The 14510-nt window shown below is 45.8% G+C and overlaps 1 protein-coding gene across 1 annotated transcript in view; it reads right to left on the reverse strand.

The window, feature by feature from the left end:
• Positions 1–9646, reverse strand: part of RGS20 (regulator of G protein signaling 20) — a 48102-nt gene extending 38456 nt beyond the window's left edge. The window contains exon 1 of the mRNA XM_072034609.1: positions 8784–9646. Coding sequence (XP_071890710.1) covers positions 8784–8906 — 123 coding nt within the window. The 5' untranslated portion in view covers positions 8907–9646. The remainder of the gene's footprint in view (positions 1–8783) is intronic.
• Between the last annotated feature and the right edge of the window lie 4864 nt (positions 9647–14510).

The following is a 14510-nucleotide window of genomic DNA, read 5'->3' on the forward strand; positions in this document are numbered from 1 at the left end:
CTAGAAGCTGCCCCAGGTTTGGTAAGGGCCCCACTGCTGACCAGAGCCGAGCCAAAAAGCGATACACTGACCTTGGGCAGGGAACAGACCGAGCTGCCTCTGCTCACTCTGGACCCGGTGAAGTGTGTGCCACTGGCACAGGGCGTTAGGCTGTCGATGTGTATTCTGCTCATATTTTAGGAGCTCTTTGCAGAGATATGATCATATAGCTCAAGGGCATGGTACAAAGCACTGAGACTTGGGTTAGAATTACAAGGGTGCTCAGTGTGACTGACTGTGTGCTGTGCCAGAGGGCCTGTTATGGAGTTACACCTTCTGGGTTAATATTTGCCACCCACTATCACTGCTCAACAGAAAATGCAGCGTGTTTTTTGTATGCTTCAAGAGAAGAGGTGAATGAAGTGTCCTGATTACCATAATCCAGTGACTGCTGGGCAAGGTTATCTTTATTTTCTACACAGGTATTGATTGTGAGGGACTGCAGGCTGACCTGGCTCAGCGAAGGACTCCCCACCTCCTGCAGTAAGGTTTTATTAACAGCATGGAGAAGCCACAAAGCGAAATCCACAGCAAAGCACCAGCCCTGGAAAGGACCTGAAAAACTTGTCCTGAGAAGGGCGACAAAGCTGGTGAGGGATCTGGAGAACAAGTCTTATGAGGAGTGGCTGAGGGGGCTGGGCTTGTTCAGCCTGAAGAAGAGGAGGCTCAGGGGTGACCTTATTGCTCTCTACAGATACCTTAAAGGAGGCTGTAGTGAGGTGGGGGTTGGTCTGTTCTCCCACGTGCCTGGTAACAGGAGAAGGGGGAATGGGCTAAAGTTGTGCCAGGGGAGTTTTAGGTTGGATGTTAGGAAGAACTTCTTTACCGAAAGGGGTGTTAGGCATTGGAACGGGCTGCCCAGGGAAGTGGTGGAGTCACCATCCCTGGAGGTCTTTAAAAGACGTTTAGATGTAGAGCTTAGGGATATGGTTTAGTGGAGGACTTGTTAGTGTTAGGTCAAAGGTTGGACTCGATGATCTAGAGGTCTCTTCCAACCTAGAAATTCTGTGATTCTGTGATTCCTGGGCTTTGTTCAAGTGTTGGCTGCTCTACTGCAACTGCCAGCAAGAGGGCCTCTTCTGCTAGCAGCAAGGGGACGCTGGGACAGCTATCCTAGCAGTAGTGGGCTGAAAGTACCATTTACATTGACACCCGTCAGCATGCCTAAGCAGATCTCCTGGTCACCTTGGAAAACACTGGAGCTGTGGCAAAGAAATAAAGCAGGTAAAATACTCCTACACCAGCGAGCCATGAAAGGCTTTGGGCTCCCCTTCTTACACCATCTACAGAGCAGAGGTGGCTGCACACACCTGGGGCATCCTGCAGAGGCTCTGTGACAGAGGTAACCGCCCCGTCATCTCTAATTATGAGTCCTGAAGAAACTCAAAGATTTAAAGCTTAAAAGTATCTGCAGACATCAATCTTTCCAAAAGAGATATCGAAAAAAAGGCAAAGCTAAACAGAAGTTTTAGCAGCAGAACTGCTTTAACAGCTACTGTAGGTCTAGTGAGACTGCTAAGGAAAGAGGGAAAGCACATGGATTAAATTTGTTGGCATAAGTCTGGAGACACCAGTTTAGCTACAGAAAACACCATCATCAAGTCTTTGGAAATCCAAAAAAGATAGTATTTTAGTACAGAAAAATGGGAAAAAGAGGAGGAAACTAGAAATAGAATCTCAAAAAACAGATACCTGCCTTATTCCATACATATTTGTGGGCTCAATTTCCCCCTTGCATAAATCAATGAAGAAGTAATCTTCAGTTGCATATCTAAGTACAAAATTAGCTTTAAGTACAGGCTTCGTTCTGATTAAAATCAAGGTGAGTTTAACCACACTGCTGTGTTTGTGCCTAAATCACAAGTCTGCTAAGGCTCTAATAAACTACACTGGTATAAAATAGGTGTAAGAGGACAAAATCAGATACTTCAAGGTGGAGAAGTAAACTGCTACTGCCAGGGAGCCGGTAGGACAAATGGTGTTCTCTTTTACCAAGAAATTGCACTGTACAGTGTTATGACAAAGGGAATTTGTCTTCTCAGGCAGTTCCTGCTTGGGTGCCCATCAGCTGACAATGTTTCCAGGGGAGCCAGAGGACAAAATACAGCCCAAATTGTGAGGACAAAACCTAAAACACAGCAAATCTCATGCACGACATTAGAAAATGCTTAATGAATGGTATGATGCGATTCCACAAACAAATGCAGCAGCTGGTAATTGCTCGGGGTTATTCAGGCTGACCAGATATTCTTGGACCCTTCTTACTGGAAATATCAGAATAGCTGTTGCACGTCTAAATCATAAATACTGCAGCTCAGCAAAATACTTGAGTATGTGCTCCACTCTCTGAACTGGAGCTGAGACCAGCCAACAGCCTGTTAGAGGCAGCTTACGCCTTAACATCGCTCAGTTCTGTGACGAACAGCACACCAACTTCTGGAACACACAAGAACTGGAACAAGAACTCAGAAGTTCACATGAAAATGTGTATACAAGTAGTAAAATTGGATTTGAATATATGTTTCTCAGTTGCTCATTGTGATATATTCTCATCTTGTTTTTCCTCTGTATGCTATTATTTGTCACTCTTCAATCAAGAGAGTCAACTTCCTTCTTTCTAAACCAGAGAATTCCCTTTGATTTTTTTACAGGAAAAAGGCACATGCCAAACCCTCCCCATACGCAGAAGCTGCCCCTTTTTTAAAGCCAAATAAAAGTGTTGTCACTGTCCGGGAAGAGCGTAGGCTGCTACAAACACCTCAGACCCAAAAGCCAGGCCTTTGGATAACACCTGAGGGCTGGACCCAAGGTGGTGCTGCTGTGGGGGCTGCCCCACTGCTGGAAATCAAAGAGAACCACGCTTTCTACCTGGGAGATTAAGTGCCTCTCATAGCTTTCCTGCACATTTCTCACATGTACCAGCCTTGCCATGGCTGGCCGTCACAGCTCACTTGAGGCCAGCTTCTTCCTAGTCAGCTTGGCCACCTCCTGCTTACAAACCCGACTGCCAGAAACAAACTGATTCAAAACAAAAGCCCAGGGGACGGCGCTCCTTTTGCACAGTCACGCTCCCGACTCTTGTAGGAGGCGCATCCAGAAATGCCCCACGCACTGAAACTCCTGGGCTTCAGATCACCTGCTGCCACCCCCCGGTGCAGCGCCCATGTCACATCAGGCAGGGAGTGCGCCATGTCACAAAGGGCTGGGGACGGCCCCAGAACCCAGAGCGCTGGCCCCAACGGCCTCGCAGCCCTGCCATGGCAGCCCTGCAGGCTGCCCTCAGCTGCCTGCCCCTGCTTCAGCCTCAGCTCTGGACACAAAACTCCACCAGAAGAACTCAGCTCCTCTCGCCTCTCTCTTCAGGCCCTCACCTAAAAATGGCTCTCAGCGCCCTGCAGGACACTGACCCAACTAAACCATGGCACGCTCCTGGCCGCTCCTTTCCAGCACTGTGCCAGACAATTCTCCACGCCCTACAGGACAGGTAAGATCACCCCAACCCACACCCCACCACAGTCCACAGCAAGCAGGACGGTGACATGCTCAGGCCAGGACACCAGTGACAGCTCCATCAGGACGACAGGAGACAGACGGACGTGGTGAGATGCTCAAAACCCTCGGGCACAGAGGCAGTTGCTGCCCTGGTCACCGGGGGATGCTGCTCTGTTGTTCCGTATCTTATTAAAGCCAGACACACACCGCTTGGGACCAGACCACAGCACACTCCTGGCCTCTCTCCCCTTCAGACCTCAGCTGGAAAATGTGTCAACGCTCTACAGGACAGATAAGCTACCCCCAGCCTATTCCCCACCATGGTTTCAGCGCCTGTGGAGTTGGTAAAACGTGGATAATTCTTGGCCCACAGGGAGAAACTGGATGGATGGCACTGTTGTGAGGCTGGGAGAGCCTTAGGCTGGGAGGCAGGGGCTGCTCCTGACCACAGGGGAAGGCTGTCGCCCTTTGGCTTTCTCTCTTACAGCTGGAAACACACACAGCGATGGGACCAGACCACGGCACAACCTGGCCTCACTGCCCTCGACCACTCAGCTGGAAGGAAGAGCTGCCAGCGCTCTCAAGGACAGGTAAGATCACCCCAACCCACCCCCACCACGGTCCACAGAAAGCAGGAAGGTGACAGAATCAGGCCAGGACAGGAGTAAACCGCTGCATCAGGACGACAGGACACAGACAGCCTCGGTGAGTCACTAGAGACCCTCGTGCACAGAGGCAGGGGCTGCCCGTGGTCACAGCGGGATGCTGCTCCGTTGTTCCTTCTCTTATTAAAGCCAGACACACACAGCGATGGGAGCAAACCACGGCACAATCCTGGCCTCTCTGCCCTCAAGAACTGAGCTGGAAGGGAGAGCTGCCAACGCTCTACAGGACAGATAAGTGCCCCCCAACCCAATGTGGTTGGGCTATGATTGACATCTCCTGGCTGTCACAGAGATGTGGGATGGACGGCACTGTTGTGAGGCTGGGAGAGCCTCGCACAGGGAGCAAGGGATGGCTTCCAGTGCTGCCAGGGGTGGCTTCTCTGTTTGTCACCTCCTCTATTGCAGCTGGACACACTGACAGTGAGGGAATGAAGCCATGGCACACTCCTGGCCTCTCTGTTCCAGCACTCCGATGGAGAACTCGCCCCGCTCTCCAGGACAGATAAGATCACCCCAGCCCTTTCCCCACCACGGTCTTACTGCCTGCGGGAAGGCCTGGCCCAACACGGCTGAGTCTTGCCCATGAGGGAGACCCGGGATGGACTGCCTTGCTGTCAGGCTCCACAGAGCCTCTCCCAGGGACACAGGGGCTGACCCTGGCAACAGGCTGGGGCTGCTCTTTTTGATCATTTTCCTTTCTCACCCCATCACAGAGCCCAGAGCACACCAATGTCTGCTACTGACAGACCTTCCTCTGCCACTGACCTGAAGGCTGGGGCAACGTTCTACAAGCACAGCCATCAAAGGAGCAGGAAGCACACAAGGATCCCATCCCTACCCAGCCATGATCCTACAAGCACACCAACGGGCCCCGCAGCTGTGGACGAAGAGAGCTCAGCACGCCTCCGCGCCACCCCACCCACCCCACCCCACGTCTCTCAAACCCACCTCAAATAAAGTTTCTGATTCACAACCTCATCGGCTGCTTTTTCCTGCCCTTCTTGGGGAAACCTCGGGGGGCTCTGCCTTTTGCAGAAGGAACGAGTGCACCAGCCTCCGCTTCTTCAGGTGCTGGCACCAAGAGAATTGAAAGGAGATTAAGTGTCCTAATCTGAGACCAGAGTCTGCAGGCGTGGGTCTGGAAACCAGTTTGCTCCCTCTTTCAGCAATCTGTTCCTTCTTTGATCACAAAACACTCTGACAGGGACTCTAAAGTGCTTAGACTGAATTTCCTTCTGTCCCACCATGCTGGTGGGACTGCTGCTGTCAGAGGAGCAGCAGCACTGCTCATTACTCCAGTGAAAGGAGCTTGCTTACAAGGCATGCTCCCTTCCTTGCAGCTCAGTCCTTGTGTCGCTGCAAGCTCCTGCGGTGGCTGTCTCTATAGAGCACCAGCTTGCCTGGGGCATGCTTGGTAACTGCGCTCTCAGGCACAAAGCACCGTCCTTGTGGGGCCGTCGGGGCACTTTGGAGACATCCTGATGGAAAGTGTGACCCCCAGCCACTGGAGACAACAAACGACATAACCTTGGAAATAAAACTGCCGTGGTTTCATAGATCACAGCTCCCTCCTGCTGCCCAGACAGAGCCCGCTGTTGCGAAGGAGGGGAAGAAGTGGGGTAAATCTTTTCAGGTTTCAATTAATCTTTGAGGGCCACCCTAGTCAATAAGGGCACAAGCAATGAGGTCTGGTTGCAGCCTGGGCAATAATATTTAATGGAAAACCCTCATCTGTTGTGATGGAGCTGCTTGAGGAAATTCCCCTTCCTGACATGGATTCTGGAGAAGGAAAAATGACTCAGGCTTCATTGTTTCTTTCCTAAGACAAAGCATGGAGGAAAAAAGCACTTGTTTTGAATGTAATCATTTATACAATGAAGGTCAAAACATTTACCCATTACTATCCCTGACAATCTTCTCAGTTCAGTAAGTCACTTCCAAATTTTACTCCTCATAGATAACATTTCAATGAGGTTGCAAGCAGAAATAGACAAAGTTAGCCTTTTTAATTTTTCCTTGGTAAATAGCTTTATATTCTTTCAAGGAAGACCAACTAGAAAAGCATTGCAAAGGCAGTTATAGTTTTCAACAGTGTAAGCTCCTACCTAAATCGCTTTTAAAATTAAGAAGTCAGCAGCATTAAGGTACTTTCGTCAACTTTGAAAATTTTACCCTGATCTGGAACTCCAGCGATTTACAGGAACCCGAGGAGATGAGCGACCCTTTCACACAGCCCAGAACAGCCTGTCAGACATCATTTTAGCTAGCTGCATTTAGGAAATCTGCCATCCCCTCTATGAACAGAGGTAGTGACCAGCACCTTCCACATGCCAAATTACATATTCCCTAAAACCTGCACCAGTCATCTGGATTTATCAAACATTTGCAGAACTCTCTAAAGGGAATGCAAAAAAAAAACCAAAAAACAAAAAAACACAAGTGTTTATAAACCTGCCATAAGCTAGCCTGGAAATTACAGGCATATAACATGAGATAGAACTTTTGTTCCAAAATCCTCCCTCAAAAGTCAGCTGAAAGGAGAACTCAGATATGTCAGGGAAGTATTTTATATATCAACACTAGAGTATTGGGTGCAAGACCACAACACTCCTTGTTCTCACAGTGTTTTAAGTGCCTTATATTCGAGTTCCATGAAGTAGCAACTTCTGATTATACAATCTTTTCCAAAGCTTCCTCCCTCCCTTTAGTTACAAGCACGGAGAATGATTTTTTTCAGCTTTCTGCCCTGCACCAACGCTCCATGTGAGAGCACATTCTAGCCTAGATTCCCACAAATTGCCATGTCTTAATGATTTCTTCAAAGGAGCAATGCCCATCTGGACAAACTTGGCTTGCAAGGCTTTATCACACATACAAAATGATGCACAGTATGGAAAAGCACTGTCTGCCTTGAGTTTTAAGCTATCATCCGGGGGGCTGACAGTGTTGCACCAGGTTATGAGTGGTCATAGTTTGCTGTCTTACTGATGAAGCTTTCCCCAGGTGAGATCAGTAAGTGTTCCCCCCTCTCCTTCTCCCTGCTTCCTTTCAGCATCTCCTTGCCCCTGGAAGGATCGCACGAAAACTGCGAGGGAGGAGACCTCATTTTTCTCTCTTGTGTTCAGGGAAACAGAAGCATACATACTCACATGCTTTGTAAACAAATTAACTTACATCAAAGACAGGAGCTGTGCAGAATCAATAGCTTTTTCTAGCACAAACAGCCCAGAAAGGCCCCATACATGGGCTGCTGTAGTGGGTTTATGTGGCAAGGTTTTGGTAGCAGGGGGCCATAGGGGTGGTTTCTGTGAGAAGCATCTAGAAGCTGCCCCACGTTTGGGAAGGGCCCCACTGCTGACCAGAGTCGAGCCAATAAGCAATGTTGTTTTGCGCCTCTGTGACAGCATATTTAATACAGGGAAAAAAACGCTGTGCCACACAGCAGCCGGGAGAGTCAAGGGAGTGAGAAACAGCCTTGTGGGTGCCAAGGTCAGTGCAGAAGGAAGGGGATAGGTGCTCCAGGCGCCGGAGCAGAAGTCCCCTGCGGCCTGTGGTGAGGCCCATGGTGAAGCAGGATGTCCCCCTGCAGCCCATGGAGTACCACGGTGGAGCAGGGTTCCACGCTGCAGCCCGTGGAGGAGACCACGGTGGAGCAGGTGGCCCTGCACCGATGGAGGCTGCCGCCTGTGGAAGACCCCTGCCGGAGCAGATTCCGGGCCGGACCTGTAGCCCGTGGAGAGGAGACCACGCAGGAGCAGGTGACCTGGCAGGAGCTGCTGCCCGTGGGGGACCCAGGTTGGAGCAGTTTTCTCCTGAGGGATGGACCCCGTGGTATGGACCCATATCTGGAGCAGTTCTGAAAGAGCTGCTGCCTGTGGGAAGCCCACGCTGGATCAGTTCATCAACGACTGTATCCCGTGGGTGGGACCCCACAGCACAGGGGACAAGAGTGACCGAGAAGGAGTGGCAGAGAAGAAGCGCTGTAGACTGACCATAAACCCCATTCCCCCGTTCCCCTGCGCCGCTCGGGGGGAGGAGGTGGAAGAGGGTGGCTGGGGGGGAAGGTGCTTTTGGTTTCTTTCCTTTGTTTCTCACTTCTCTAGCTTGTTAGTAATAAGCAATAAATCTTACTGTCTCCCTATGCTGAGTCTGTTTTGCCCGTTACAATAATTACTGCATGATCTTCTTGTCCTTATCTCAACCTTTGAGCCCTTTTCATCGTATTTTCTCCCTGTTCCTCTTTGAGGAGGAGGAGTGAGAGAGCGGCTGTGGTGGAGCTTGGCTGCCCACTCAAGCGGAACCACGACAACGATAAAGCCATTTTTCCTCATGCCCAGTCTGACCCTTCCCTGGCATAACTTTGTGCCATTCCTATGTGTCTTATCATCAGTTCCCAGGCAGCAGAGGATGGCACCTCCCTCTGCTTCCCCTCCTCAGGGAGCTTCAGGGAGCAGTGAGGTCTCCTCTCAGCCTCCTTCTCTCCAAATTAACCCAAGTGTCCTCAGGCTCTCCTCATAGGACTTGCCTCCCGGCCCTTTTACCACCTTTGTTGCCCTCCCCTGGATGTAACCTTGAGAAAGGCCTTACCTTGAGAAGCTGCTGTACTGTTTTAATATCCTCTTCATTTTCACTTTGCAGGGTGTCCTTTTCTTGAGAGTTGTCTGCACGGTAGCTGTGAGTCCTGAAGTACAGCAAAAATTGCCTCCACATCGGGAAATAAAAGGCTCTTCCTGAATCCAATCTTGCAGTGACCTTTCTTGTAAAAGCACCGGTTTTATTTAACAATGAAACAAAACCAAATCCCAGACATTGGGCTGAATGACAACAACATAGAGGTCGCTCGTCCTTATGCCGATGGGCAAATGTCAGGGACTCTTGCAGCTTGCCAGATCCTCCTGTGGTCTCCACCGTTCTGGAGACAAACAGGATTATCTGCCCTCAGATGTCTGTGGTGCCTCATCCCCTGAGCATCATGCCAGCTTAAAGATTAGATTTACTGCTTTGTAGGTTTTAGCTAGTTGAAAAGGAGGAAGAAGGGTATATAGTGGTGGAATATATGTAAGAGAAATAGGCAGTACCAACCATGAAGCACTTTCTGTAAGAAAGCAAGTTGCAACCCACTGCATAGTTATACTCTGCAGACAGCACCAAATGGAGATGTCTGCCTTAGGTCAGTGGCACTTGTCAATCACGTTTTTTTCTAAGCGACCGAACAGATGGCCTAGTGGTAATCCTTCCAGCCCGGAGGAAAACACCACATTAGCAGCAGCCACGTCTGCGGATAGAGACAAACTAAATATAAAGGCTCAGACTCCAGGTAGATTATTAATAGTATATTTCTCTTAGCCTTGTAGAGGACTGACTCCTGTTTGTCAACATTCGCTCAGTATTTGAAATACAGATGGGAGAAACATAGAAAAAGTAAGAGGAATATTGAGCTATGGTGAACTTATCATTCAAATATTAATTGCAACACTGCTTACAAATCTGCTTTAATGAGAGTTGAGCAAGTTATAGTGTTTCTTCTGTGGCAAAATATTCAGGATCCTTAAAAAAAATATATTTTCCTGGAGAGAGAAGAAAGTAAAAATCATACATGTTAGTGTGCACTGAAAATCATCAGTCTTTTTAGTTTGTTCACCATTTGAAAATACGTCCAGTGTCAATAATTTTATATTTTATATTAGTGTTGTTATTAAAATTAGCTGAAACTATTCGAAATGATAATTTACTATAAATGATGAACCCAAAGAGTTTCTATTTTGAAAGTGTAGGATGGGATATTCCATCTATTTTGAAAGCTTACATCCTTTTCAAGTTGAAAAATGTCTAAAGAAACTTTATTTTTCTTCTTTTTTTTTTTTTTTTTTTCTGCCAAGAGTCAAAAGTTTTGACAATTCAGCACTAGATCTATAAGGTGGGTATAACGCCACCTGCCCTTATAGTGCCTCTTGTGACAAGTGGCTCATTCACGCTTCTGCCTTTCTTCAGAAAAATCCAGTAAGTGCTGAGGAGAAAAATACAGAACAACGAGAGAACACTGTTCCCAACATTTGGCTTAACAAGCTGAATTGCACCAGAAATCACTGCACGGTAAGAAAGCTGTTGTATAAGCCCTGGTAATAAGCCCGACTTTGGCAGAGTTACTGCTGAGGTTTAGGTAACCACCTTCATTTCTGTCCTCTGGCCGGACTTATCATCAACAGCACTGGGCAGCTCAGCATTTCCTTCTTCCTCCAACAAGCTACTGATCTGACCTAGCCTTTTTTTTTGTGAGAGGGGATGAAGTTAGAAGATCTATTTTTTTTATTTTATTTTTATTAAATTATTATCCTTTTACCCCAGTGGTGGGCTTCATTTCATCTGGTGCTGCAGCAAATTCCCAGAGAAGTGTGCTCCTTCTACACTTTCAGGAGCCAACCTCTTGTGCAGACAAGTGCCACCAGCATGAAGCAGATGAGACTGCAGTGGAGACTGAGGAGAGATGCTGTAGTCTGTAAAGAGGGGCTGAAGAGTCTGAGATCCTCAAGCTTTCAACACAGAATTGCATGTTCATGAGACTGAGAGACACATCTCCCCACTCTCTAAAATAACGTAGCCGTCTATTTTAACTACAGCTGCATTTATTTCTCAGAACTGAAAATAGTTAGTTTTGCTCTGGCCTTTCTGTCCCTGTTTCTGCCCAGTACCTCACTTTCAATTTTTGGGCAATTTAGCATTATTCCATTCTACTAGGGGGAGGGGGGAGATTGAAGATGTATTCATTACAACACAATTGTAGTTTATTTTTCTTTGGAAAATGTAGTTCTTACTGAGGATAAGATATGTGTGGCACCCTAAATGAGAATGCAAAAAATAATTTCAAAGACGTAGTGGAACAAACAGAAGGCTGCCTGGTAAGAAATTTGCTAAATTGTGGTGTATTAGCTTTACTGGACCCCTTAGGTCAGGATCTGATTAATTAAAAATAGAAATGATCCAAGTGCTGTGACATTGAAGCCAGAGCATTCTGCATTGATTTCAGGAAGTAGGGTTTACTCTTGTTTAAAAAGTGTTCACAGAATAATGATCTCCCATAATGACACAGACACTAAAGTGAGATAAAGTAAGAGGAGAAGACCAAGACAGCTGAAGCAGTAAAACAAACAAATGCGTGAGCCAATCTTTCTGTAATTACTCAGGAAGAAGGCTCAGTGAAGCACCTCACACTGAAAAATAGTTTCTGTGCATGTGAAAGGGAAGATTCTTCTGTGACAACCCTCCTCTTTTAGACAGAAGAGAAAATAAAATAATAAGAAAGTGAGATAATAACAATTTAAAAAAAAAAAAAAAGAGAGAGAGAAAAGAAAATAACCAACAAATTAAAATCCCCTATCCCCAAGATCCTCCCTGATGCCTGTGACAATGGCATCTTAATGTGAGGCAAACACAAAATCTGCTGGGAGAGATGGATTGAGTGGGAAAACCATGAGATGTAAATAGGGACAAACCAGAATTGTGGAAATCCATTTGAAAGTACAAAGTGACTTGGTCTTTGACTAATCTGTAGCTGAAATTTATCCCTATAACACATTTAAAATTATAAATAAATAAATAAATGAATATATAAAGCATATTTTCTAGATATTATTTAAAACGTTAAAATAATTGGTTCTATTTATCCTATCATGCTGAAAGAAGCCCATGCTTATGGCTCTCATCCCTTCCTTGTCAAGCAGTGTATCTGCTGTTCCTTTCCACTTTGCCCTGCAAGGATGAGTTTTAAGCCTTGGAAAAATGGAAGCGTGAGCACCAGAAGACATAGTCTGAAGCCCTGGATGAATCATCCTAAGGTAAAATGAGGTGCTTGTTTTAGGAATGAAACTCTTTAAAGGTGAGGCTATTCTCTGTCCTTTTCTAGTGTACAGGTACCACTTTGAAAATGTCCTTCTTTACAATTTTTGTCATTTTTTCATATTATTTGTCAAGAATATTTTATGGATTAAAGAAATGTATTCACTCTTATGTTTCAGTTGGATAAGCCTCCTAAGCTACTTCTATATGTGCTAAAAAGTTGTGTAGACATGCAAGAGACAGCCAGTTGATTTAGTAAATACCTAAAGGTTAAATGGCAAGTGTGCAAAACACTGCTGTAATTTGCAGAGTATATGAGAGACAATGATACATAGTCCTTATTACAAGAAATAAAAGGGGAACAGGAAAATACTCTCATGATCCAGCTGTGTGTAGTCTTCCTCTGAGGATGACTCATCTGCATGACATATAGTGGGATTGTTCATTTATTTCTACTGTCTGCTGTATAGAACCACAGAATGGTTTGGGTTAGAAGGAACATTAAAGATCCCCTAGGGTCTTTACCCCCTCCATGTGCAGGGACACCTCCCACCAGGCCAGGTTGCCCAAAGCCCCATCCAGCCTGGCCTTGAGCACCTTCAGGGATGGGCATCCACAGCTTCTCTGGGCAGCCCGTGCCAGTGCCTCACTGCTTTCATAGTAAAGAATTTCTTCCTGATGTCTAATATAAATCTCCACTCTCTTATTTTAAAGCCATTAGTCCTTGTCCTATCACTATAGTTACTGACAAAGAGTCCCTCCCCACCTTTCCTATAGGTCCTCTTCAGGTACTGAAAGGCTGCCATAAGGTCTCCCTGGAGCCTTCCCTTCTCCAGGCTGAACAATCCCAACTTCCTCAGCCTGTCTTCATAGGAGAGGTGCTCCAGCCCTCTGATCATCCTAGTGGCCCTCCTCTGGTATTGTTCTAATAGGTCCATGTCCCTGTGCTGGGGGCCCCAGAGCTGAACATATTTGTATACATATCATTCATATAATTTGTATACATTATCATTCAAGAGTTATTAATCTATGCACAGACCTTTAATTTTAACACAACAGGTTTTTTTTTTGTTTGTTTGTTTGTTTTGTTTTTGTTTTTGTTGCTGTTGCTTGGTTGATTGTTTTTAAAGCATGTGCATATGCACCTCATAGATCACCTCTTGGAAATCCAAGTGGATTGTATCAGCCAGGTGGAGTCTACTGCACCAACCTTCTCCACACTCACAAAGAACTCCAGCAGAGATGTGGGACATAACTGTCCCTTACAGAACTGCGGTGGTTTTTTGTTAACGTTTTGCTTTTATTCCTTTACGTGGTGTAGAAAAATATGTTACGTAAGTATACTATTATACCGGTATATTGAAGAGCCATATATTGTTTGCATTCTCTAATAGGGTGTATTGTGTTCAACTTGCCTGGTATAAATGTCTTGTTTACTGTTTGTTATTTCTGTAAATGCCCCCTGGAACACCTGTTACAAAATTAATGTGATTAATTACTATTACAATTCATTTGTAATACATTTGTAATGTACAATTGCATTTCTCTTTCTGATAATTCAGTAGATACATTCAGCCATTACACCTTTCTCCAAGGTTAGAGAAAAGCTATAAAGCTAGAATCTGCCATTTATGACAAAATCAACATGACAAATCATATCCTTTCAAAGTGCTTTTCTGTAGGAAAATGACCCTGTTGCTGTAGTATCAAAACTTTGACTGCAAATAGCAAATTCTCTTCTTTTAGCCAGACTGATTGGATGGTGCTAGATTCTTGTAGATGGTGCAATTAATAGAAAAATTGTCTGCTCTGAAAAGGACCAATGACGACCTAATGTACTGTCCAAATAAGATATCAAATTGAGCACCAAATTGATTTTTTTTTTTTTTTTTACATGAACACTGTATATTACAAAGCAATATTGTTATTAGGGACTAGAACTAAGAATCAGTCTTATGTATACTTGTACTTCAGTTCAACCAGAGTACTTGTTTACAGTATATGGGTTAAGCCAGAAGTGTGCTCAGGAGGTGCTGGGAAATCTGGGGTTTGAACATAAATATTATTTTGGATGACTGAGGAATTTTCATGGAAGGAAAGCCTGAAGTGCCTCCAGGTTAGCTGAGGGCTGAATGGTAGTGTGTAGGGTCACCGTATAGGTGTTCGATGCCTTCATTCTGCAAGTCCCGTTTTAAAAGCCTCAAGGCTTGTTCAGATTGTCTTGTAAATCCTTTGTGCTTTGGCTTTTTTGTTTATAAAACGAGCTGAGCCATATTTATCATCACTGGTAATGGGATTTGAAATGACTGTGGAAAAGGTGAGTATGTTCATTCTGGGTGCCTGATGCCGGAACCAGAAAGAAGAGCAGAATTAAACACAGCATAAAAAGGCAGCGGAGAAGAAGGAAATGCAGAATGCCACGAGGCAGAAGTGACAAATACTCATAAAACAGGAACTGGTTGAAGTAAGGCCTAATTCTGT

This window comes from Anas platyrhynchos, chromosome 2 (assembly GCF_047663525.1).
Source record: "Anas platyrhynchos isolate ZD024472 breed Pekin duck chromosome 2, IASCAAS_PekinDuck_T2T, whole genome shotgun sequence".
Classification (NCBI taxonomy): domain Eukaryota; kingdom Metazoa; phylum Chordata; class Aves; order Anseriformes; family Anatidae; genus Anas; species Anas platyrhynchos.